The sequence below is a fragment of the Dunckerocampus dactyliophorus genome, chromosome 7, assembly GCF_027744805.1.
Source record: "Dunckerocampus dactyliophorus isolate RoL2022-P2 chromosome 7, RoL_Ddac_1.1, whole genome shotgun sequence".
Taxonomy (NCBI): Eukaryota; Metazoa; Chordata; class Actinopteri; order Syngnathiformes; family Syngnathidae; genus Dunckerocampus; species Dunckerocampus dactyliophorus.
Window position 1 is genome coordinate 32,155,910 of NC_072825.1, and position 24,265 is coordinate 32,180,174.

At 42.7% G+C, this 24,265-nt stretch overlaps 2 protein-coding genes across 9 annotated transcripts in view; one reads left to right on the forward strand and one right to left on the reverse strand.

Annotated features, from left to right (window-relative positions):
- Window positions 1-20,573, reverse strand: part of LOC129184721 (inactive phospholipase C-like protein 2) — a 34,610-nt gene extending 14,037 nt beyond the window's left edge. For 6 of the 8 annotated variants that reach the window (XR_008571951.1, XR_008571949.1, XR_008571952.1 and 3 more), the window contains exons 1-5: window positions 19,968-20,573; window positions 19,392-19,785; window positions 9,663-12,146; window positions 6,727-6,930; window positions 1,901-1,976 (exon numbers count right to left, since the gene is read on the reverse strand). Coding sequence is in view for 3 of the 8 variants with exons in the window: in XM_054780941.1 (XP_054636916.1) it covers window positions 1,901-1,976; window positions 6,727-6,930; window positions 9,663-12,146; window positions 19,392-19,622 (2,995 nt within the window). In the remaining 5 variants the exon portion in view is untranslated. Of the gene's footprint in view, window positions 1-1,900; window positions 1,977-6,726; window positions 6,931-9,662; window positions 12,147-19,391; window positions 19,853-19,967 lie in introns of all 8 variants that reach the window. The other 2 variants (XM_054780944.1, XM_054780942.1) reach the window with 2 other exon arrangements.
- LOC129184722 (raftlin-like) overlaps window positions 19,991-24,265 on the forward strand; it is a 152,238-nt gene continuing 147,963 nt past the window's right edge. Inside the window, exons 1-2 of the mRNA XM_054780945.1 lie at window positions 19,991-20,288; window positions 20,713-20,755. The gene's annotated coding sequence lies outside the window, so the exon portion shown is untranslated. The remainder of the gene's footprint in view (window positions 20,289-20,712; window positions 20,756-24,265) is intronic.

Consider the following 24,265-nt stretch of genomic DNA (forward strand, 5'->3'; position numbering starts at 1 on the left):
TTGCTCGTAGATATTTGTATGCCCACATGGTGCAGCAGGTAGCTTTTTATACAAACTACAGATTGCCTCAGACTATTTTGGTGACTCAAGCGTGCCAAAATAGCACTGCAGGTCACGCTGCCAACTCCTGTGTTTGTCATGCGCCACACATGCACCCCACATACAATACGTAATTAGTGCGGCCAACGCACGTTCAGATATTTCGTATGCCTTCCATGCGTGTCGAGATCTTACTCCTTCGTGGTCATGGTCAAGATACAGCATCAAATCATCTCAACACGTGAAAAATAAGGCAAACATTGACATCCATCCATCCATTTTCTATGCCGCTTCTCCTCATTATGGTCACGGGGGCATGCTGGAGCCAATCCCAGCTGACTTACAATGAAAATATACAATCCACGAGGGAGATCCAAATGCCATCACGAGCTGCAAACTCTAATTTAGCGAGCAATCTCTGTTGTTTGCAACTATGAATACTACATTAAGAGGTTTCAATATTAAGCAGGTAGATTTAGTGTGTGTGTGTGTGTGTGTGTGTGTGTGTGTGTGTGTGTGTGTGAGATAATTAGACATCACACACTGTTGGATATCTAAACTGTCTGGAGACGGCAGAGACGGTTGAGCTGCTTCCAGTGTTTTGTAGCTTTGGCTTACACACGCTGAGCTTGTTCACTTTGACTGAGATTATCACAACCAACTCTTAATTTTGGGGACTTAGCTGTGTTTGCTTTTTGCTTTAGCAACACCCCACAGGCCCCTTTTTCTTTCTGTGTGTGTGTGTGTGTGTGTGTGTGTGTGTGCGCCTCTATTGTCACTGCTTACGCAAGGCCTTTTCTTTGATTAAAAAAACGAGCAGAGGAACAACAGCGGCGCTCAAAGCGAATTGGAACTTGGCTGACGTGGAGGACGTCCGCACCTCCGACACCGCTCAGGCTTTTATTTTACTTGATATATTTAAATGGGAGTCTGATGCTGCTGAGGCTTTTATTTTCTCAAGGAGAGAGTGTCTGAGCTGTTTGTGATGGATTATTCACAACTTCAACGGCTGCTGCTGCAGGAACCATACTGTTGATGTAAAGTAGGAATTGGGTTTGTGACCCACTTCTGACACCACGCTGCACACTGCATGTACAAACACCTCTGAGGGGATTTGATTTTGTAACCTTGACCTTTATGAGTTTGCCACATGTTTATAATCCAAGAATAATGTTTGACTTCACTGAGCCAAAGGGTGGCTAATTGTTTATACTCTCACTCCGGGGTGGACTACTGGTTGCTAGCAAAAGTGATGACTGCCAAAGAAGCATTTGTCAAACGGGGCTCACACATTGTGTGTAAGAATAACAGTTGCATCACATCCTGGAGAGCCGCACAGCTTGAAAAGATGCTTAGTAGAAGAGGAAGAGGAGACCAAATAGCATCTTCCATAGATTGAAATATCCTGAACTGTTTTAGAAGGGTAACCACTGAGAAAGATGGACCACCATAAGAAAGAACATAAAAATGATGATTTTTCAGTCAACAGTGAAGTTGAACAGTGAACTCTGACTAAACAGTGAACTCTGACTAAATGAGGACCTCAAAGCACATTAATGACAGAGTTAATGACAGAGAAACTTGAAATATGATCGCGTCTTTTAGACCTGATGTTGACTCCGCCTGCTTACACCAAAGCCTTCAACTAAAACAGAGACCATGACTGAAGTGAACGCTCTCCAAAGAGCAACTGGAATGAACTCTTGGCTAATTGCATTTATGCCAACACGTGTAATCAGATCTACCTGCTCTCCTATGTGTTTGTTCTCAAACATGGTGTTGCTGCAGGAAACCAGGCATGAAATGAATGTGAGCACTTTTCACTGAGTGTTTGCTCTCCTGTCATCTGACCATCTCTCACCTGCTTTCTGGGTTTGCAGGATCCTCTCGTAGACCCCCTCCGAGTTCTCTAGTAGAGTCTTGCTGGTCTGGATCACCTGAGACGAGACAAACACAATGTTCGCATTAGTGTCGCGAGCCAAGTCGTCTCGCTGTGGTTTTCCGTGCAGGGAGGTCTCACAGACTCCAGCTGTTATTACAGGAAGGTCTGTGGGCGAGGTTGTTGTGGAAAGCCTAAATTAGAGGGAAGGAGACACAAGAGGCTTCTATTAAAAGCTACCAGTCTTCCTTCACCCTCAACGCCAAGGCATGTAGCTCGCTTTGGCCCGAATTTTTGAAAAGAAAATGCTCCTCAGGTAATTTTAGAACACAAGAAGCAAACGTCAAAACATCAGAGTGAGTCACAGAAGCACATCATGACGCTGACATCTGTGGAAGATGTGGAAGTTTAGCTCCTGTGGTGCTAAGCTGAGCCTAAATTGAGTGTGCAGACTTGCAGACAGTTATGCTGGCTGCTTTGTGACTTTTCAAATGTCCTAAAGAGGGTTGCCATACAGTGGTATGAAAAAGTATCTGAACCTTTTGGAATTTCTCACATTTCTGCATAAAATCACCATCAAATGTGATCTGATCTTTGTCAAAATCACACAGATGAAAAAACTGTGTCTGCTTTAACTAAAACCACCCAAACATTTATAGGTTTTTATATTTTAATGAGAATAGCATGCAAACAATGACAGAAGGGGGAGGAATAAATAACTGAACCCTCTGCCTAAGAAGACTTAAAGAGCAATTGAAACCAATTTTTACCAAACAATTCAAGTCAGGTGTGTGCCCAATCACTGATGAGTGGTTTAAAGCTGCCCTGCCCACTATAAAACACACAGAATTGGTAAGAATTGTCTTGATGAGAAGCATTGTCTGATGTGCACCATGGCTCGCTCAAAAGAGCTGTCTGAAGACCTGCGATCAAGAATTATCGATTTGTATAAAGCTGGGAAAGGATACAAAACCATCTCTAAAAGTCTGGATGTTCATCAATCGACAGTCAAAGAAGTTCTCTACAAATGGAGAGAGTTTGGCACTGTTGCTTCTCTCCCAAGGAGTGGCCGTCCACCAAAGATGACGCCAAGAGTTCAGCGCAGAATCCTCAGAGAGGTAAAAAAGAACCCTAGATTGTCTGCTAAAGACTTACAGAAATCACTGGCACAGTCCAATATCTCTGTGCACACATCAACTATATGTTAAACAATGGCCAAGAATGGTGTTCATGGGAGGACTCCACGGATGAAGCCACTGCTGTCTAAAAAAACATTGTTGCTCGTTCAATGTTCGCAAAAAGGTACTTGGACACTCCACAGAAGTTTTGGCAAAATATTTTGTGGACTGATGAAACCAAAGTTGAATTGTTTGGGAGGAACACACAATGTCATGTGTGGAGGAAAAATGGAACATCTCACCAACATCGACACCTCATCCCAACCGTGAAGCATGGTGGAGGGTGTATCATGGTTAGGGGCTGTTTTGCTGCCTCAGGGCCTGGACAACTTGCAATCATTCATGGAAAAATGAATTCAAAAGTTTATCAGGATGTTTTGCAGGAAAACCCGAGGCCGTCTGTCAGACAGTGGAAGCTAAAAAGAGGATGGATGCTGCAACAAGACAATGATCCAAAACACAGAAGTAAATCAACTTCAGAATGGTTTCAGAAGAACAAAATACACGTTCTGGAGTGGCCAAGTCAAAGTCCACACTTGAACCCCATTGAGATGCTATGGCATGACCTCAAGACAGCGAATCATGCCAGACATCCCAGGAATCGGACTGAACTACAGCAGTTTTGTAGAAAAGAATGGGCCAAGGTTAGTCCTGATCGACGTGCCAGACTGATCTGCAGCTACAGGAAGTGTCTGGTTGAAGTTATTGCTGCCAAAGGGGGGGCCACAAAATATTAAATGTGAGGGTTCAGTTACTTATTCCTCCCCCTTCTGTCATTGTTTGCATGCCATCCTCATTAAAATATAAAAACCTATAAATGTTTGGGTGGTTTTAGTTAAAGCAGACACTGGTTTTTCATCTGTGTGATTTTGACAAAGATCAGATCACATTTGATGGTGATTTTATGCAGAAATGTGAGAAATTCCAAAAGGTTCAGATACTTTTTCATACCACTGTATATGCAGGTAAACATACGCTTCAGTAGCAACACCAGTCAAGGAGAGCGCCAGGGAGAGGTACTCGCTAGAAAAGCGCATCAAGCATCCTCCTGACCTTGGGAGTGGAATCACAGAGGGACATGTCAGGGCGGGAAAAATGGAAACACCCCAAATATGTTCATTTCAGATGTGGCGCATTTAAAGAATGAGAACACAGCACAGTAGGGGTGCCACGAGACAAGTACAATGAAAAAATATGACAATATATTGCCATCTACTCATTTCAATTCTAATACGTTACCTTGCATTGCTCCTCACAAGTCTAAAAATAGACAATATATTGCAATCTACTCATTTCAATTCTAATATGTTACCTTGCATTGCTCTACTACACTCTTCTGCACTCTGTGCGTATGCTCCCGGCCCCGCCTACACCCACCGAGACAAAGAGCCAAGGTGCTGAAAGCAATGCGCAGAGTGAACCCTCTTCATGCGTGTTTGGAGGCAAGAGATGAGGAAAACATACAGTATACATAATATATTGTATTGAGGACAGCAAAACCATTGAGTTCATTTTCATTTACTGTGCGATGAATTAATTACGTAATTTGTCATCCTAGTCCTAGTGCCCACGAGACTGAATGAGAACTCGTCATGTTTTAATCTCACGATATCTTGTGACATCCCTACAGCACAGTGGAGGTTTATGTTTATAAAGGCGATTATTATTTAGGTGACTGCACCAAGTGATACAGTAAATGTTAGCAGCAGCAGCCCTGGCAGAGCAATCGCTGCAGCTGCAGTTAACACTCACATGCTGTATTACCTCCCCCATGAGTGAAAAGAAGACCATCTTCTGTCCCCAAGGCTTACAGCTTTGCGGAGGGTGGGGAGAGTGGGAGTGGTTGACAATACCAATAAACACATTCATTTATGAGCACCAATAATGTAAATGGCAACATGTAAGCAAAGGAAATATTGCAAATGTCAGCATGTAAAAGTTACGGTGTAAAGACTTAGTAATACAGTCCCTGACTACATTGAATGAAATGATGGCTGTTTCATGGTTGACTATGGCCTATTATTAGTAAAAAAAATATTGTTATATGTAGCATTCTGGTCACCAGGCCTCAGTAATGTTATGAGACATGACGTTAGATTACACTTTCTCACACTGCATGAAGATTGGTTACTGAGCCAGCAGAGCCAAGCCGACATGCCGTGGTTGAGATCGAGTGAAAAAAAAGGTTCTCGTCTTATTTTGTGTGGAAGTGGTACGTTTTTGGCTTATTTGTCCTTCTGGCCCCACTTCATTCCAAATTAAGTTTACAAGAAGTAAATAGGAGAGGCTAACTAGTTAGCTCGGTAGCTTGCTATGCTAGTGGTGGCCATGCAGAGATCCAGCAGCATGCGCAATGTGATGTAAACAAAGAATAATAGGAGCGTAAAAGTAACTATTGGGGTGTTATTTCATGTCTACAGGGATCTAATAATGTTCAAACCCGTCATAAAAAGGCTTTCTATCCTCCAACTACAAAAATATTCTGTTAATATTGAATCCCACTTCAGGGAAATTCACTTATCGAGGCCGGGTCTGGAACCAATTAACCACGATAAACGAGGTATGATTGTAGACATGGTGACGGGGTAGCATTAATGCTTCTCCCTGCTTCTTTTCAGACATAGTTAATTGTGCAAATGTAACCATGTGATGTTCCTTTATGTAACCTGTTAAGCGTGTCAGTACAGTACACAGTGCAGGGCTTTCTTTCTCCCTGTGGATCTTATTGTCCTCTTTCCATAGTAATCATCCCACCCCACTGTCGTATGCAGGAAACTACAATGAGGCATCAGAAAGGCATGGGTAAGCATCTCTACCTTTTCCCTTCCCTACACACTAACGGATAAGGATGGAGACCCAGATTCTATTTTTGCCAATTAGGAAGCTGAATCCCAGTCACTCCCAGTGGTGGCTCAGTGTTTCTAATGATGTTTTCTGTCTATGTTATTTGCATGTCTTTGCCCTTGCTGGTTTCACTGAGGCCTCAATTCTTAATCAGTGTTGTCTTCTCAGACATATCACTTAGTCCTTTACTCCTCATCTGAACCACAGTTTCTTCTCCCTCTCCCACCAAACTCAATTTTCCTCAGACTCTTTCCATCAAGACTGATTGGCACCTTAATCGTGTGGTGAGCACAACCGCCCTTCCAGATGCTCTAAGGTTGTGTAACACTTCTTCAATGCATACGCATCATGCACTGACTTAGCAGCCAAGGCATGCATTGTGCATTTGATTAACTGCTAAATTATTCAAAGTAGCTGACTGGTTGTGTTGCATCTGACAGAACATCCGCTCGCTCTCAATGTGCCAAGAATAACTGGAAGAGAATCAGATGTGTAAAAAGGGAGACGGGAAAGCCTCGGTGGCATGTTGCGTAATGCACGACCATTGATTTTTATTACTTAACCAAGCTCCAGCACCATTAGCCGACCGTGTCTACTGTCCCCATTATGAGCAGCAAAGTCAAGCTATCGATCGGACCGGAGCACCCGCTGGTCGGTTTTCTGTGCTGATGAATGGATACATGCTGGGACGCACCGCTGGCTTCCCCCTCAAAGTAATTGCTGTCTGTGCAATGCTTACAAAACGACCTTGGGTGACATTTGTGTCCTTCCCTGACTGCTACTCACCATGTCATAGGTGGTGACAACTTTCTTGAGAAGCTCTGGCAGCAGGGCTTGGGCTTCCATGACGGGATAGTGGTCAGCAAGGTTGAACACCAGAAGGGGGCTGCTATCTGGACCGCTCAGTCGAGGCGCAAGGGCCAAAATGCACTGCTTGAGGTTGGCCACGGCTGAAAGGCCACACAGCTCTTTAAAGGACACGATGGCATTCTGCAGAAGGGGAAGGAAACATGATGAAATCACTTCTGTGCCCAGGAAATCCTGCCACAAATTCTACTTTACACCAAGTTGACACCATGGAAGAGTGACAACTTCCATTTTGGCACTTGGAATTTCGCTGTGGTATTTCAACTAATACGAGGAAAACTGAACAAATACAACTAATATCAGGGCCGCACGGTGACCTCGTGGTTAGCATGTTGGCCTCGCAGGGGCCTGATGTCCCCATCTTTTTGTGATTGGTGTATGTGGACACAGAGTGAACAAATCTATAACTGAATTAGTGACTGCGGTGATATGTAGAGGGGGTAGGATTGAATAAACATTGCTTCTACCTGCTCCTTTTTTGACATGTTGAACAGTGCATCGTGAATATGTGACATTTTCAATGTAACACTGCATGCATTTCTGAAATAAATCAAGCTAAACAGTCAGGAGGTTGAGGGTTCAGATGTTTAGGCATCTCTGTGTGGGGTTTGCATGTTCTCTACTCGAAACTGAGGGGTGGGAGAAAGCCAAGTCTCAGGTAAGTATAAAGTCTTTAATCTCAGATGTCAAGTAAAGACGTGCAATTCCAAGTCAAGTCTCGAGTCAAAACAAGACAGGTGGAGTCAAGTCTGAAGTTATCCTTACAAGCCATAAGCATATTCTGTGTTTCCCAAATAAAATGCCATTTAATAACGTAACAATCTATTCAATTGGACAAATACAATGAATGCATTTTGAGTTGTTTTATTTTTGAAATACCAAGACCAGCGTCAATGACAAGACTTCACCGAAAGTCACACAAAAAGAGTGCTGACATAGCATTCAGGATTTAGTCAGTGCAGAGAAATGTAATCCACACCCTTGTTGTTCTTGAAACTGATTGGATGATGCATTCAATGAGTCAGGTTTGTGGAAAGAAAAATGTTTCCTTGCTGGAAATTACATAGTAACGACCATTTTAGTTTTACATAATAAAAATCACGGTAATTGAATACTTTGACACATTTTACTCAACACACTAGGGCTGTAGCGATACACTAATCTCACGATACGATACAATATATAGATATTCACCCGACCATAACATATGATTATATACAGTTGTATCGTCTTCTGAAAAATGTGATGGGCCCGTGTGATTTTGGTGGAATTTTCTGAGTGTTCAATCGACTTGGGTGGAATGAAATGAAGTGAACAGTGAAAGCATCAATTAAACAATATATGGCTCTGACTGGACAGAGTCCACAACTTAATGCTGGACACAGTGAATACAAAAAATGTGACACGAAAATGATTTCCATTTATTGAAACAATGCAAATTGTGGCTTAAAAGCCTTTGAAAAGAGTAGAAAGTGCGCTATAATGTAGAACGAAGTGTTAGCAAAAAGTGTATCAAGTTATTTCCACAGCTTTTTTAGCTTGACACTGAATGTGTGGGGTAGCCAGTCTAGCCATCAGGTAAGGCAATGTCAACTATTTTTTTATGACACCCTTATTTTGTTACATGTAAACAGGATGTGGAACACAGCGCTCTTATTTTGAAGACTGGAATTGTGTTGAGGTCTCTTGACTGTTGCTTTATTTACACTGAACTTCCACAACGTCAGCGGGCATCCTCAAACCTTCAAAACATAGTGCCATCACCTTCCCAAAATAGCCAATAATTCAAGTGACAAACATCCTCCTAGCATTTCAGCTAGCATTAGCTTGTCCGGATGGTGACGTTTTAGGTTGGCCGGAAGCTTGGTGGTATTTGCCGAGAACGACACAGCTTTCAATCTGCCATACTTCTATTCAAAGTAGCCAAAGTGCTCCCACAAATCTGATTTTAAGCACTGAGGTGCTAAACTAATGTATACTGCCGATAGTCTCTCTTGCGTGACTGCGTGAACCGGAAGAGACAACGTTGGCGTATCTGCAACTTGCTAATGCTAGCAATAATGACAGCAGTGGCAGTAAGAAACAAAATAAAGACATATGTTGCTAGATCGATAAAATCGCCCAGCCCAAGGACACACACAAATGGAGTATTTTCAAGTCATCACACTAAAGTCTGTGTCAATTCCTGAGTCACTGATGCTAAAGTCCAAGTCAAGTTGCAAGTCTTTGATGACACTGTCAAGTCAAACCCTCAGAACTGTGACTGGAGTCCACACGTTTGTTCTCAACTGTCCATAGGCATGAATGTTAGTGTGAACATGACGCCCTGTCTACACAGGAAGATTCCTGAATTTTTTTTTTTTTTTGGCGCGTCCACACTGTGCTGGATTAGTAAATTGTTGCATATATGATTGAGTGAAAACGATGCAATACACAAGCACACCTATGTGTGGCGCTGTGAACAAACACGATGTGGGCGGAACCGCGTAATACACCAAACCATAGAAGAAGAACGAACGCACGCGCATAAGTCTGTCATCTTCGGCTTTTCAAGTCTCATGAGAAGTGGAATTACTTCTGCCAGTCATTATGGAGTATAAGACAACAAAATATGAGGACAATGTCAAGGTGCTGTGGATGAGAGGCTGAAACGATAAAATACTTCGCCGTTTTGACCAGAAAACATTTCCGTGTGGATAGCCACCCCGAGTGGGCCATCATGTGTGCTCTGTGATTGGCTGGCGACAAGTCTGAAAATGGATGGACAACTAAAACGATATAAATGCTTTGTATGAAGCTACGTAAACACAAAAACACTTCAAGGTGTGTAGATGGGTAGTATGTGAGAGTCTTACCTGCATGTTTTCTCTTAGGTCTGTAGCTTCTCTGAGTGGCAGCAAGGCTGTTTTGAAGACATCATCCAGAGCCTTGATCAGCAGCACTCTCATGCTGGCATACTCCCTGTTCCTCTTGCCCTTCCTCACTGACAGACCCCTTTTGTGGGGTTTGCCGCCGCCTCGTCGATTGGTTATGGCCACGTGAACGAACAACAAGGTATGGGGCAGGACCTCACCCGTGAGAGACTGGAGCGGAACGTGGCGGAAGCCCGGCTGCAGACACTCGAAAGGGATGGTGTACTGGCCGATGAACTCGTCGCCGATGTAGTCGTCGTCCAGCACCACAAAGCGCACCATGGCAAGCTCAGGGAGGTTGATCTGAAACTCAAAGCTCTCATCAAACAGAGGGTTGTCTCCATTCTGGTTGACCGTTTTAGTCCTTTGCTCAGCACAGTCAGCGGGAATACCGTGTATTTCCACGTACACGTAAGGATCTACAACATCACCTTTTGCACCGGAGCCTTTGGGTTTGGGGAAGTTCTGTCCACTGATGATTTTAATGTGTAAGAGCTGTGGGGAAACACCAGGCACTGAGTCTTTTGTGTTGGCACTAAAATAGGAGACCTGCTCCCGCATAATGGCTGGACGCAGGACATAACCGCAATTCCCATTCTGACGGAACCAGCCAATGTTTAAATCCATCATGAGGCCAGGAGTCTGGTAGTTCATTGCCACAATCTGGCAACCACACTTCCAGAAGTCTTGTGGGTTCATGTTGCTAGAGTCAATCCGCATGGGACTGGGGGAAACACGTGCTAGAAACTTCTTGTTATAATTAACAAAGTCCCCTGGAAAGTCACTCGCACAGCGGCTGGCAAAGACTTCATTGAAAGAGCAGAGCTCCCAATGCTTCTGAAACTGGAATGACGTTGGGAAGTCCTTAAACTCCACAGACTTACACAATGTGACGAGATCAGAAAGGTCCTTTGACAACTGGAACTTCTTGGGTGCGATGGTTTGTTGCTCTGCACAATCGATGCTCATTCGCTGAGACATTTCTGCCCCCTCATCCTCGTCTGTCACCTCCCCCTCAGAAGCAGTACAATTGGTGCTAAGTTTCTTACCCTTCAGCAGGATCTTTCCCTTCAGTTCTGAGGGAGAGGGGAGGTAGCAGTCTTCAGGCTTAGGAGGATCTAGGTTGAGCTTCTCTCCGAGGATCTTCTTTAGGTGCTGAAACATGACCTTCTGCTGCATCAACGAGCAATGGTTCTCTAAACACAGTATCAGTGGGAACTCGGATGCAACAAAGGCATATTTGTTGATGATGTCAATGACACCGCGGAAAACAATCTGCGAGGTCATGGTGTGACCAGTGTAAATGACAGGTTCATTGTCAGGTCCATCCCACACATCCAGTTCCACACTGCGACAACCCATCTTGAGTGCACGTATATAGCCCGTCACATCAGAAGGACCTCTGAACTGATCTTCTATAAGGTACGTGTTGTGGGAAGCGTTGATGTAATAGTGGGACAATGGCTGGTTCATGTCTTGGCATACAGTTTTGTGTTCAGGTTCAAATATATGGCACTCTGAAGATAGAAGATAATTGGTGAAGCCATCCAGAGAGAGCCAACCTTTGAGCCGACCCTCTTTCGATGGCTCATACTTCTGAATGACCTCTAAGCTGGTGTCCTCACTTACTTGTGCCATACCCTGCTCAGCTTCCAGAAAAATCATCAAGTCCTTTGTATCCAGAAACTCTTTGTTACTGGAGAACTGAACAAAGAGAAAATAAATTTCTGGCCTTGTGCAAAGATCATGAAAGACCTCAATAAATTCGTCTCTCGTCACTTTAGAACCAACTTTGTCCTTCACTTTGTGAAGTTCCTTGAACTTCAGTTCGATTTTCACATTTTTAAGTCCCGGGTTCAACTTTTTGACGAGCTGCACAGCAGCACATATTGTTATGTGTTGACTGCGGTCACAGTCTGCTTCATTAAAAAGTTCACCAAGCCAGGAAGAACGCATGTTATTCTGACTGCTTTCTATCATGTTTAAGGTATGTTTCCCATAGGAGATCAGGTACCGCAGTCCTGTAATCCAGGTGTTGGCTACATCTGCAGTGTTGGCCACCAAGTCCAAGGACTCATAGTTCTCGCCAAAGATAATTGAGAAAGCACAGTCTTCAGATATCTGATCATAGGTTCCATTAGTTCTAAAAGTGTCTGTATTCTTCCCCGTCCGAACCTCCTTAATGGATTTCACATCAATCTTGGCCTTTTCCGACTCCTTCTTTGAGGGCTCCCATCGTAAGGACTGCATGTCGGCGTCAAGCAGGAAGTAGCGGTGGTAAACGCGAGAGTTGGACCGCACCTTCTTCAGCTCAGAGCCGTCCACCATTGCAGTGATGCAGTCGCTGGCGCTGCTAATCTTCTTCTCTGTGGGCATGCTGCTGAAAGACACAGTCTTCTTTCTCTCCTTACGCTGCCTTGAGGCATCCTGCGGACATTCGAATGAGGTCGTAAACATGTGCACATGAAAATACGACTTTAAAACACATTCAGACTGGTGATACTCTAAAATAAATGAAAGTGACAGCTTTGGCTCCCCAAATCGTTAACAAACAAGTCGCATCCATTACTGGGGTCTTGGCCTTCTGAGCTGTGAGCATGTTTTGCGCTTCCAACTCTCCTGGTCGACTACGAGTACCTGTCACCGTACATTACCAAGACTCTCCCTCAGGAGAAAAGTTGCCGACACAAATTGAGTCAAATTCACCAGCAGTGCTGACATTTTTCAGTGAATCCTTCTTTTTTTTTTTTTTTGCAGCGGCAGCAGCAGGTTCAGCACAAGGTTAAAATGTTATGCTTTTACTTTCCAATCACTGCGGAGTTCAGGAAAAGTCAAACCTTTCTTAGCTGTCATGTAAGATCCTAATGGGAGTATTCAAAATAAAGGGAATACAATGACTTTCTGACACATGACATATGTTCCTCTTTTCTAACACGTTGCCTTGTGGCTTGATGAACGTCTCCACTGTCTAGTGCAGTCAAACTCTTAAGTAAATACCTCTGACGCTTAAGTGATGATCTCGGCGATATGAACGTTGTGTGGTTTTCTATCACCATTTTCATCATTGCACACATTCCTCACTAGCAGAAAGTATGCTAGCAATGAATACAAGCACTGCAAGTATCTGTATATTGTGAATGACAGGCACACTTACAGGGAATGTGATGCATGTACAAAAAAAATGCATTGCGCTAAATAACGACTCACATCTGTTTGCTGTTCACTGAGTGTTCCGTATATTTAAAAAGTTAAATGCATGACTGCACATAATCCTAAAGAGCTGAGAAAGAATGTGATTTTGTTAGTGTCGCGGCGGCCTCATAGCGATGGTTTGTGTCTGCTTCCTGTTGGCTTGGCCGGCTTCTTCTGAAGTTTAACCTCTACTTCCTTAGGTTATACTCAGCGGAGTATGAAGCCCCTCTACTTCCCCCAAACAGTCATGTTTTTTTTAGGCTGCAGGGCATTTGAGCAATCCAGGAAAGAAGTGGGTGAGGCGAGCAACACTTGTGTAATTCAGCAATACTCGGGCTGATGCAAGAAGAAGCAATGCGTACCGTTAGTGAGTCCCACTTATAGGGACACACACAGTAAGCGATGCTTGGTAGAATATCTTCTACATGCCAGTGGCGATGGCTCCAGCACCTGGTGTGCGCACGCCCACGCACAGGAAGTCACAATGGTGCTCTATCAGAGTGGAAAAACAACTTGTGGCTGAATATTCAAAACACCTGTGTCTTGCTCACAGACGTGATGAGCCAACGTGAGATTAGCCAACGGACAAGAGGCAACTGTTTGACTTTCTTACAAAAACTCAACAGCATTTGTCAATTTAAAACAAAGCAAGGAAACAAGATGAGAGCTGGTGATGGTTCACTGTAATCCTTTTCAGGAAGATCATGTAACTAAATTACATTGATTCAAATATTATAATTACATTTTTTAGTGGGATGGGAGAATAGCATTGTAGTGAGCAATAAAAACGCTTCCCATAGCTAACATGGTGTTGTTTGTTGTATCACAAACTAGCTAGAATTGCCAAGGAATGCGTTCCATCCTGCCTCCATTGTTTACAGATGCAATTCATCAATTAAATTCAAATAATCTGCACGTGGCTAAAATCCAACCAAAACACCACATGAACAAGCAAAACAACATATTTACAGGATTGATATTCCTTAAACTGCCCTCTCTGTGATGCTCAACCTCAAGAATATAAGGTCTTTGGGGTTTCATTTTTATTATTTGACATTTTTTAAACACACATTTGGTTTGTAGCAACACTTTCAAAATGTGAAATAAACCAAGTTCATTGTCACACGGTCATATCACTACAGAATTGGGATCAGAGTTCACCTTCACCAGTCTTCTCAAGTTTTTGTGTTTTTCGCATCAAATTGTAAATACTCAGCTCCTCGGTATTTGTCTTCTAGGCTTTTAACAATGGGTTCCAAACAAAAAAGAAGATGCCCTTAAAGTGTGAAGGGAAAACTAGAGTTTACATTGTTAATGGCTAGCTAAATAGTTTGACACGGCCGTTAGCCTCGATGCTTACAGAAATTCCAGTTGGAGTTGGTCGTCAAATTCTTGGGTTGGTGGTCACATGGACTCACATATATATCACATATGCAGGAGGCTGGCCTAGAGATGTAAAGCCACCAATCAGCACCAATCAAGCAGAACCACATTCAGGAGAAGCTTGGCTCTTTTTGAATGACGTGATGACAATTGGCGGGCTTCTGTCCACGCCGGCGGCCGCTGGTGAAGTCCACTTGGCTCCTTTTATCCTTGGCGTATGAAGTGATGTGACCACGGAGATGCTTCATAGTGATGTTTCAGCGGGAGCTGGCTGCATTTTTTTTTTTTAATGCTATCAGAATGTTTGAAATGCTGCTGGAATACCGTAAGAATATTTTGAATGCAGTCAGAGTGCAGTTAGAGTACCTTTTGAATGCCGTACAATATGTTTACCCTTCTAATCCATCTCTGAAATTTTCAACATGCTCAAAAGATTCGGGCCGGCCACAAGAATCGGCCCTAATATTTGAATTGCACTCTGATCTTTTAGAATATACTTCGAATATCCAGGAATAAACTACAAATTTTAATTCCAACGGCATTCTGGCTCATTCTACCTCTAGTGTGACTAGAGGATAAAGTTTTCAAATGCATTTCTGCCTTCTTGCCTTTTTAAAAAGATTTTCCCATTAAAATAACATTGTGACGAACAAGCCCATAGTGTGTGACAACCATCCCCGCGATGGTATTGGTTGTCACAATGTGTCCAAGTGTCTTGGATTACTTCTTTGTTACATTTCAAGCCAACACCTTAAGCTTAAATATAGTGTATGAATGGTTACGGAAATATTTTTTGATGACGGGCAATTCACACTAGTGTGACAACTAACCCTTGTCTCAGGTGTATTTTATACATCGGGTCAACCATTCAGGAACAACCTTGGTTTCTATGTTTGGGTGAAACAGAAAATAAAGCAGCTACTCGGTCAGTATTCTATTCCTCTAACAGCTGGTTGTCATCCAATTCCAGCAAGCGGGATGTAAAAATGTAAAGAGAAGCACCCGTCACAATCAAACACCTGCTCATTTGCAACCGTTCATCGCTTGCAGGTAGACAAACCAGTTCAATGTTTTACATCCCAAACAAAAATGCCGCCAGCAAACACTGTTTTGTTTGTTGTTCAGAAACTTTAATAGAAGACACACAACTGTTAGTACTGTGGTTTAAGCGCTAAACATGATACTACGTGGTTTGTCTTGTCCTCACCACATCCTCATCCAGATCAACACGATCAATCACTTAACACCAGTCCAATAAATAATCTATCAATCTGTTGACTGTGTGGAGTTTCACAAAGGTAGAGTAGTTCCAACTTTTTCAAGCTGGAGGCAAAACGGATCTTAATATTTAACCAGCAGATAGAGGAAGTAAGTAGCTTGTTGCTTAAATGTGTTGCCAAAAGGAAAACAGGAAGTAAAAGTGCATTTGTGAGTGAGTGTGTTTAGTTTGGCGCTGACAATTGTAAATGTTGTACTTGGGGATGCTCCGGTCCATAGTGGACGATTTCCGAAAGAAAACATCGCCTTTCACAAAACCAGAATCCTACATGTCCGCTGTGTATTGAGCTCGCCACGGGCTACGGCAATCGATGCCAGCATGCTTGATCACTCCCTTACCTGTTCTTGTTCTTTTGTTTACATGCTTTGCCTAGCTGTCTACTGGCTGTACCTAGCTTCTGGTCTTCGGACTCCATATGTGATTTTTTTACCACATTGACATTTTCTTTTAGAACAAACAAGCAATGCGGTTCGTTCTGAGTTCGTCATTGTCCCACGGGGAAGCCACAAGTAGATGTCACGTTCATGGGCTACGTACTAACTTTTTCACTAAGTGTCACTGAACAACTTGACTTTCTTGCTGTCATTATACTAATTAGGTCTTGTCCTCAAAACACTATTTGTGTTTTTTTCAATGAATACACACTGTGTGTCCAGCCTTATGATGACGATACTATCACAGGGGTCTCCTACTGTATCTCACCAACTCATTTGGAGTAGCTCACAAAGGCTCAAAGAATTTTTGCTTCAGCTCTTCGTTGTTTTTTATTATAACTGTTGCATTCAGACTTTATGTCTTTATATAAAGACAAATGACCGCAAAATAACATAAATGGGGTTTGGTTCCACTGGCTAGCAAAGTTAGCAGATTGATAAATCCGAAAAAAATATACAGTTATCCCTCGTTTATCGCGGTTAACTGGTTCCAGACCCTATTTCTGCAAAGTAGGATTCCTTATGTATGTGGAATATTTTCATAATTAGAGTGCAGAAAACCTGCTAACGACCTTCTAAATGTGGTTATTAACATGATTAGAGCCCTCTAGAGCCGCACGGTGGTCTAGTGGTTAGCATGTTGGCCAACACATTAACAGTCTGGGGATCGGGAAGACCTGGGTTTGATTCTCCCTTGGGCATTTTTGTGTTCTCCCCGTGTGTGGGTTTTCTCCGGGTACTCCGGTTTCTTCCCACATCCAAAAACATGCAGACTCTAAATTGTCTGAATGCGATTGGCTGGCGGTGTACCCTGCCTGTCGCCCGAAGTCCCCCGCGACCTTAAAGAGGAGAAGCGTTATAGAAAATGGATGGATGGATAGAGCCCTCCAGCCATGAAGTAACACTAATAGTCACTATAGTAGCCCAGTAGCTAGTTTACAACGCGCAACAATGCATGTGCACAAAGTCCCATAACATCACAAGTTCCACGGTTAGCATAGCACAAATGCTCCACTCACGGCGGTCGAAACTTGAAAGCCCTTCCGGATCTGCACGTGACGACTAGCGGTTACCCCTTGGCTTATATATGCGAGCAAGTCACACAGTACATACATATTTGGCTCCTACAGTCATCTTTACTCTCCTATTACCCCATATAGTAGACAGAAAAAAGAAATAAGACAAAATATATACTCACACGTTAGCATTGGGAGAGTTCCTTTTTTACTTACGATTTCTGTACAGTACTTCTTGCGCTGGCTATTACTGACACCTAGTGACCAGTGTAGAATATTACATGTGATCGCAACGTCTGATGAATGCTTCTTCTTTTAAATTAATGCCTTATATTTGTATTTAAGTTCATTCAGCCATTTTTATGCTTGAAAATGCTACATTTAGGGAAAAAATACGTAAAATGTCAGAAAAGACGACAAATGTTTTGACTAATAATGAGCCATATTCAACCACGAGTTAATGAAACCCAAAAATCTAAGCGCAAAGTGGCGAAGGATCACTGTAGTATCAAAACAGTTGGAGTGGTTGGACAGTTAGCTCATAAGATAAGATAAGATGAGATGTGCCTTTATTGGTCCACAAGGGAAAATTCCTTCATGCATTTTTTGTGCATTCTTTCCCGTACTGCCACTCCTAATAGAAATGTTTACATGGCCTTGTGTCTATTGTTTGCCAGGGTAAACTAGACATAAGCTACAAATACAACGTTCTCTTCATATCAGCCAAACATCAGATTTCAGTTATCGTAAGTAATTATGGTGGCTGTGACTCATGTGATGTTTATCCATCTGTGCCCTGGCATTGCACAGCAAATACCACAAAAAAGGCAATGATTTCAAACTGACTCATTGTGCATATCAATCATGTCCCGGTGCAACTAGTCATGAGGGCCTTGATTGTGTCGTGTGATACGGGACTTTTTTTTAGGCCACTGAGCATTGGGGCTTTGCAGGAAAGCCGTTTGAATGCGCGATGAGGCACAGTGTGGAAACTTCTGGACCAGAATGAATCCCGATGAGAGCAGCAAAGAGACAATTTCTGTAGCTTTTCTAAGTGGTTGTATCAAAACCATTGCTTAAAAAAAGGACCCTGAAGCAGCTCAATGATTCATTTAAAGGCTCAGCTTGTCGCTGGTGATGGCGCATGAAGCTCAGGGGAGTTAAACATCCCACTGAGATAAACTGCATTTCACTGCCTTGGATCGGGAGACGACATCTTGGGTAGTAAGAGACAATTTGGAGCACATCAGTGTCAACATTACACTGTCCAACTCCATGCACAAGTGTCTTCTTGTGCATGTGCACAGTGTTGTCGCAGTCCGTTTCCATTAGTCCGACGGTTGCCAGAACTGTCCTTCAAACACATCATCTCTCATCAGACCACACCTGCTCCCTTCACATTCTTTTTAAGACAAACAAAGATGCACTAAATGGTCCCGACAAAAGCCCTTACGATGAAAATAAACTAAGTAAAACACGTATAGTACCTCAAGGAGATGCCAGAAACAAATGGGTAATGGAAATGGTCACTATGACACTATCACACATGCAGACATGAAAGAGTGCTAACCAAAACAGCAGCACCTACTGACACACATCAACAGTCACTGTTGGAAACAAGTATTAGGTTGTTACATTTCGTGAGGTCACCTTCCTTCCTGATGATTAGCCTTCCACTGAACGAGCAAGTGGTGGCTCCACAATGTTTACACTCAGGTACATGCAGTGTTCCATAAACATTACTTTAACTGCAGCACATCATCATTATTCACGTCATCTACATGTACAACGGACACATAAAAGGTTTCCCCCAACTTACTCACTTATCTCAAAGCAACAAAGTAACGCAAATCCTAAACAGCCAAACTTCCTACTTGAACTTCCTGCTGCTTACAACTGAAGAACCAACCAGGGTTGTGAAGCAATCCGTGCACATTCCAACCATCCTGATGCTTTGGGACTATGTGGATTTCATGTCATTAATGCCAACAGAGTACTGTGGTCATGTTTAAATGTGTTGTATTCACACTGAGGCGTGCCAACAGTAGCAGGACTGAAATTGCACAGCAGCTTGGGAAAATGTCTGGAGGGGATTTGAAACATGCGGTTGTTTGGATATGAGGCCGACCTGTTGGTGTCATCATCTTTGCTGCCCGTTAGGCAAAGCTGATACAAGTGTTTGCAAAATACTCAACGTACGCTGTGTGCTGATCATGTCAAACTAAGCATCCAAATAACAAATGGCACTGACAGTGTTGGGTGGAAATGTGCCAAAGGAGTGATGACGACAAAAGTCATCTGCGGCATTCATTCAATTAGAGGCTGAGGGTTTTATGGAACTCCACAATAACTCCCATCTTTCACCCACCTTGATGATGCTGCTCCTGCGAGGGATGTCTGTTTTATTGTCCGGGTCGACGGACGCTTCCACCCTGCCTTGGGGTCCTCCAGAACCCGCCACCGTGTTGTTGTCACACATGCCACAGTCGCCGTTTGAAACCGAGCCCTCGCCGGGCGTCTTCCTAGGCGCCTGAACGCCAACCGCGGCCGTGTCCCCGGCGTGATCCAGGCTGGTCCCGTCCTCCCCGGACTCCGCCATTGGCGCAGCCAGCGCGCGCGCACACACACGGTAAAGAAGCAGCTGGATGGCTTCTAGTCCAGCTTCCTGTCTGGGATCATTGGGGCGGAATGCTGCTCGATCTGCCGGTGCACGGTGGTGTCGCTCGGCTAGCGACGGAGGCGTGTACTCGGTGTATTGTGCTCTGCAGGGAGACAGCGGAACCACTGGTGTCGGTGCTCATTACGATACCGGAGCGAGCTGGTAGCTAGCTAATAATGAGCAAGAAGAAGGCGAGAGGGATGCTAACTTGTAACCAGCTGGCAACATCACACTAACATGTATTGATGGAAATATCACATTGTGTTACAAGAGAAATAAAGTCACCATCTTAGCTCCATGTCGTCTGCTCGGGTCTTCTGTCCATGGGAGGTGTCCAACTTGCAGCATGCGCACGGCTACTTAGCTCCAGCTAGCTAGTTACCTATTTAGCTAACTTTACTTACCCTTTTCAGCTCAGCTTTTCTCGCTAAAAGCGGAACAAATGGACCACCGGAGGCACACAACTCGCCGTCCAACACACGGCGAGCAGCAGTTCGTTGTTGAAATGTCGTCCACAAGCTAGGAGAAGTCTCCTCGGGCAACAAAGTTGGTGTTGCAGCTGTCGTGAACGCGCGCTGGCAAAACAGGATGTGCTGCCAATCAAAGGTAATTATTATTTTAACTGACAGGCGAGGCGTCCTCCGGTTTGCATCAAACCCAATAGACCAGACCTGTCTGAGTGGAAACACTACTTTCAAGTTTGCACCGAGTCTTTGTGTTTGTGAAGTAATAACACGTGACAGTTATGCCTGACAAGGTGGCTGTTTTTTAGAGTTTACTTTCGTGTGCTTGCGTTGCTTGACAACGCATTCCAGTTGACACAGAGCTGCAAAAGATGAGTGAAGAAAGTATAACGTGCATTGTTGCATAATATTACATAACACAGTAGGTGGCGGTGTACACCTCTAAGATATGGCTGTAGTCTGCCACTAAACGAAGAAGAAGTAATGTGCATGTCGATCCCTTCATGTATAGTGCCTTACCCCAACTCACGTCTTGGGCATCATGCTCTTCCCACTTTCCTTCACAGCAGGCCTGCCAAAACAAAAACAAAAACATCAGTTCCAACACAGGTGAGTGGCAAGATAATCATGTCTAGCCTACAGTTTGGCATGGTAGTTGCCATAGTGTGCATGAGTGCTGCCGACATTGGGGCGCTGCGGTTTCTTGAGGGAAGCATGAATTCCAACACAAGTGATTGGCAATATAACTGTGTGTCTTGCCTACAGTCTAGCATGGTGGTGGTGGTAGCTGCATGAGTGCTGATGGCACGAGGGTTCTGTGGCTTATTGAGGGTAAACGTGAATTTCAACATGGTAGCGCGCATGAGTGCTGACGGCACTGTGGAGCTGCGGTTTATTGAGGGTAAACTTGATTTCCAAGACTAGTGAGCAGCAAGATAATTGTGTGTTGCCAGCGTGGTGGTGGGTGGCATCACGGTATGGGGCTGCATGAGTGCTGCCGGGAGGGACTTGGGGAGCTGTGGTTCATTTTTGGGTAAGAGACATTCCAACATGTCCGGTGACATCGTGAAGCAGATGTCAGTCTTCCAACATGATGAGTCTAAGATGACAAGCGTCTTGCTGAGGAAGATGAAGGTGATGATGTTCACTGTGTGGTGTACTGTCTTGTGTTGCCAGATATTTACAGTCATGGCTGTGTGTTGACAGTAAATCTGTGCTGCGATACAAGCTGTACACTGACTACTATTGTTTTGTATGTACTTTATTGATCCCACAGCGGGGAAATTTACTTGTTACAGCAGCAAGCAAGCAAGACAAGTAAAGAGAACAGTAAAGTAAAGCACTACAACATGGTTCAGGTGGTGCAGGTGTTGTAGAGCCTGATAGCGGTCGGTATGAAGGACCTGTAAGGCGTATTTGAGTTTACTTGGGACGGTGTGCACTGAGCACAAGAACACACATGATACTAGCGTAGAATGGCGCAGGTCAGCTGTAATGTTCCAGTGATGGGATACATGCCGCATGCCCGCTCTCTTCTCGCAGCATCTGGCCGCTCAATGGTGCTCTCACGCTTGTGCACATTGACACCTGTGACAGTGTGGCATACATCAACGCATGCGGGACTCACAGTTTCATTTAGCTGGCTAACACGGCAGCTTGCTTGCATGAGAGGCACAAAGGCAGTGATGTTATTCTGCATGAGTTCATAGGGCACTGCCTCACGTCCTCTACCAACACTGGCAAAGAGATAGTCGGTTGTACAACAGCGTCATCTGCTGGTCAACAAGTCCTATGGCGACACTGGCGTCGTCTTCTCTTAACGCACACCTTTGCTGATGCTGATCCCTCTTTTGGAAGAAGTGTTGTCGCAACAGAGCTAAAGACAAAGCCAAACCAATGTGTGCGTGGGGGCCATTTGTGGCACTTGGATATTTTTTTATGGGCCCACGGCACATTCTAAAAATGTAGTTTAACAAGAAAACTAAAGCAAAAACCAGCAGTAAATTTACAAGATTGAAGTCAAACTATTCCGAGAAAGAAGTTGTAATCTGACAAGAAAAAGTCTTTTTACGAGAATAACGTCGTAATATTATTAGGAAAAATAACATCATTTTAGTACCGTAAAGTTGAAATCCTAATATTATAGGAAGCAAACAAAACAAGCAATAAAGTTGTCATTTTTGGAAAACTAAACTGCGGGAAAAGTTATAATGTTAAAAAAATTAAGTCCTAATATTATGGGAACAAAGTCATAACCACGGGAAGAACATTTACAAGAACAAAGTTGAAGTAGTTGTAAAATAAATTAAAACAGCAGCTGTAATTTGACAAGAATAAAGTGAAAAAGTCGTATTCTAACAAGACAAAGAGGTGCGATGTTGTCAGAATAAGCTCGTAACATTATGAGGGAAAATAACGACATTTTAGTAGCACAGAGTTGAAACATTAAAGACAATAATATGTTTGTTTGTTTTTTTAAAGAGCTGTAGTTTTAGCAGAAACAAAATAAAGTTGTAATGTGTGGAAAATTGGGTTTGGGAAAAAGTTCTAATATTATTGGAATAAGGTCAAAATATGTTGGGAATGAAGAAAGTTGAAACATTTGGAAAATTAAAAAAAAAACTGCAGGAATGAAAAAAAAAACAGCTTTAATTTTACAAGAATAAAGTGAAAATTTTAAGAGATAAAAGTCATATTTTAACGAGAAAAAAAGATGCAATTTTTACCAGAATAAACTTAGTCTTTTTAATAGAGATTTCATTTCTTTTAAGTGGGAATATGAGAAACAAACAAAACATAACAATGTTGCAATTTTTGGAAAGTTGGTTTGGAGAAAAAGTTTTCAGAATATTATTAAGAATATTTCATATTTAAGAATCTTATTTGAATACATTTTGTGAATAAAGTCATAATATTACGAGAAGAACATGTATAAGTACTATTTACGAAAAAAGTTTAACTATTTGGAAAATGTAAAAAAAACAGCACAAATGAAAAAACTGCTGTAATTTTACAAGAATAAAGTCAAAATATTAGGAGATAAAAGATAAAAGGAAGATGCAATTTTACCACAATAAACTCGTAACATTGTGATGTCATTTTAGTAGCATAGAGTTGACATATTAAAGAAAGAGGATATTCATTTTAAAGTCGCAATATTATGAGAAACAAACAAAACAAAATAAAGTTGTAATTTGTGGAAAATTGGGTTGTGGAAAAAGTTCTAATATTATCAGAATAAAGTCATAATATTTTGGGAATAGCGTCATAATATTGCGAGAAGAAAATGTGTGAATATTATTCATGAAGAAAGTTGAAATATTTGGAAAATTGAAATGGAAAAAACAAAAAGATGTTATTTGTGTGAATATTATGAGAAACAAACAAAACATATGACCTCATTTATTCAATTGTAAAATATCATGTATATTTGATTGATTTTGTGACAGATTTATGTATTTATTTACGTCATGACTGTTTATTCAATAGATTGATAATTCAATCCGTTGATTTGATTCTTCATATTGAATGAATTCTGGCACTAAAGGGCCTCCACAGTAAAGCAGTCAGAGGCCTATTTCGGGAGCTAAAGCTACCCAGTATGATTTACACTCAGTCATTTATAAAAAATAATTAAAAAAAAATAGCAAGATCAACTAGAACTTTACATGCTAATTCTATTGGATTGCATTGGCTGGATCATTCACCCTCTTCATGTTTTAATATCACACCTTAACTGGTCAAAACCACCCAAAATATGTCCAACTCTCAATTTGCGATAGCGATATGTGTAACATCACATATGTCCTGTATGTGGACACATACTGTATCTGTTGTGAAGCAATGAGCTTGTCACCGTAACGTGGCTGTAAACAACATTGTACAACGTCTGAATCTGACAAAGACTTGCCATTAGGCTTGGGCTGCCACGTTTCAACTTAAAAGTCAACAGAGCAGCCTTTCACATTTTTTACATCATCAAAATGTCCAGGGAAGAAAATCAAGTGTCATGTGGGCCTAGCTAGCGCTCTAATTGGTTTCCACGCCAACCTATAAGCTGCACGTACACAGTAGTCCCGGGCCAAAATGAACATATTTGGCACCATCAGATGTGAATGA